General features: G+C 52.5%; 1 gene segment (V, D, J or C); it reads right to left on the bottom strand.

The window, feature by feature from the left end:
• Positions 1-339: 339 nt before the first annotated feature.
• On the bottom strand, positions 340-2,158 carry LOC122437835. The segment is given in 3 exon segments: positions 340-376; positions 1,609-1,957; positions 2,067-2,158. Coding segments are annotated over 3 exon segments (435 nt in total).
• Positions 2,159-2,582: the final 424 nt, after the last annotated feature.

The raw sequence follows: 2,582 nt of genomic DNA, 5'->3' as shown, positions 1-2,582 counted from the left end.
GGAGGGACAGTGGGTGAGAAAGTAAGCACTCAGCCCAGCACACTGACCCTCAGCTGAGAGAGGCAGGGGCCTGTTGGCTTCCTTAGGGGTTGAGAGCAAGGGCCTGTGCAGATGTGGGACTTTGATCATGGTGGGGCTCAGGGTCTAGCCTTGAGTGGGAACAGGACAAATCAGAGAACAGATGAGCTGGATTATAGGATAAGAGAACTGGTGAAGACAGAGGACACATTTCTCACACCTGCTTCCCAAAGCCTGGGTCTCTCGTTGTCCTTTGCGGGGACTCCAGCCCTGGGACCTTTGCTTGGGAGTCCTTCTCTGATTCCCAAAGCTCCGTGCTGCTCAGCCGTGGGTGACCACAGCCTTGGCTGCAGGGGTTCTTGAAAAGGAGAGGCACAGAAGCCAGGCACCTGCTGAGCTCCCAGCCATGCACCCCCTCCCCCAATAGGGCAGCAGCATCCTTCTTATCCTCTGGGCCCATGTAGGGCCTGAGTCCTGGGATGCTGGCATTTGTTTAGAGGATCCCAGGGGTGCTGGTGTTTGTTTAGAGGATATCTGTGAAACCTTAAGCCCAACCATCCACTTTACAGCAGGCTTGTTTATTTCACAATAAGCAAGGCATTAAAATACTAGATGGGGATGTGTTTAACTTTTAACCATTTGCCAGGGCATTGTCACACTCAACTTAAAAAAAAAAAAATCCGCACACTCTAAAGACATAGAATAGAATCACTGTGTGGATCGACTTGGCCAGAGGTGTTATGGTTCGGGGCTCTGTCAGGGGTCCCCATCCCTGGAGGACCCTCTGCAGGAGAGAGAAGGGAGCCTTTGTGTAGATGGCAGACAGCTCACCCTCCAGGACGCAGGGCTCTCTGCCAGCCCTGAGCTGCGGGTGTGTGCAACCCCGGGGCTGGAAGATATGAGGTTCAGCAAGGACAACCCCGAACTCAAAGTCCTGCTCTGAAACGCAGGAGGCCGCCGCTTCTCACTGGCTGTTGTGAGCAATGATCCAAGGACATCAGACTCTATGGCTGATATGGCAGGATGTGAAGATCTGAAGAGACGGAAGAAAAAAGGAATCAAGCCTGAAGGGTTAAGGCTGGAGTGGAAGAGAAGCCAGTGAAGGGCTGAGCCCTTGAATGAGCAGCCAGGAGGGTGAACTGTAGAACAGCGATCCCAGCAGGATCAGGGATCCGTGGCCCTCAAGGGCAGGAACAGACAGAGACCCTGGAGAGAGAATGAGGTGCTTTGAAGAAGGTCTGAGCATATTTGGAGCTGGGATCTGGGCTGAGATCCAGGGTCTAGTTTGGATGGAAGGGGAAGTCAGAGAAAAAGGCACTTTTTAAAAGGAAGATGAGTAGGACTGCTGTGGTCAGAGGGTCAAGGGTCTCATGAAAGTGTTCCCAGAGGATCAAAGCAATTGGGAAAAGCAGATTAAGAACCTGCTTAAACTTGATTGGCTTGGCACAGTCTTTCCCAGGACGAGCCCGGCACACACTGTTGATGTCTGTGAAGAAACTCTCCACTGCCATGCCACGTGACCCCACAGGCAGGGCTGTGGTCTGATGGGAAATGCTAAACCAAGACTTGGATGGCCCCACGGCTTCCTGCCTGCAGCCTGGAGGTTTGTGCACAGGAAAGAATCGACTCTGCAGGGCTGTGTCTCTACTGCTGGCGCAGAGATACACGGCAGAGTCCTGTGGTTTCAGGGCGTTCAGGTCCAGGAGGCACTGGGAGCTCTCTGGGCATCTAGGCTGGAAGCGACTTGGAACACTCGCATTTTCAGCGAGTTCCTTGTAGTCGTAGATGAACATGAGCTCTGGCGGCTTCTGGGCACTCTGTTTATACCAGTACATAGCATCATGTCCTAGATGTTGTTCACATTTCAAAGATTTCTTGTCCATCATTCCCATGACTAGGTATTTTGGTATCTGAGTGATCCCAGGGTCTGCAGAGATGGCTGGGAGAAAAGGACAGAATTCAGACAAAGGCCAGAGGGGAAGGTGTTGCTGCAGCCACAGGGAAATGGTTCGGGGTCCGGGGGCAGCCTGTGTGAACTCAAGACTCACCTATGCCCAGGAGACAGAGGACCACACCACAGAGCTGCCCGAAGTCCATGGTGGGGTCAGGGTCAAGGTGGATGTTCTGGGTGTGTGTTGGGGGTGGGGTGGGTGGGCTCTGGCCTCCTCTGCCTTGGTTGGCGGTTTTGTCTCTGACATCAGTGTCCCTGTCAGTTTCTCAGCCCCAAGGATGTTTCCTCTTCCCCTTTCATGCCTTATATAGATTCTGATAGCAGGTAGATTTGAATCTGCTGGGCTGGGGTAGTCCTTTGACAGTGAGCTCTTTTGCTGTTAGCTGCTCTCCTGATTATATAGATTCTCCCCCTGTTCTGCTCCCTTCCAAGAGCCCCTCTCAGACAGACTATACCCCCTTCAAGACATCTCCTTCTTCCCTGTTCAGTCAGGCAGGACAACACTCAAAACACCATTTCTCTTCCTGTCTAAGCTCCAATACTTTGACCACCTGATGTGAAGATCTAACTCATTGGAAAATACCCTGATGCTGGGAGAGACTGAAGGCGGGAG

This window comes from Cervus canadensis, chromosome 3 (genome assembly GCF_019320065.1).
Source record: "Cervus canadensis isolate Bull #8, Minnesota chromosome 3, ASM1932006v1, whole genome shotgun sequence".
Classification (NCBI taxonomy): domain Eukaryota; kingdom Metazoa; phylum Chordata; class Mammalia; order Artiodactyla; family Cervidae; genus Cervus; species Cervus canadensis.
The sequence above is the reverse complement of the archived record's forward strand: the minus strand, read 5'-3'. Positions and strand labels throughout refer to the sequence as shown.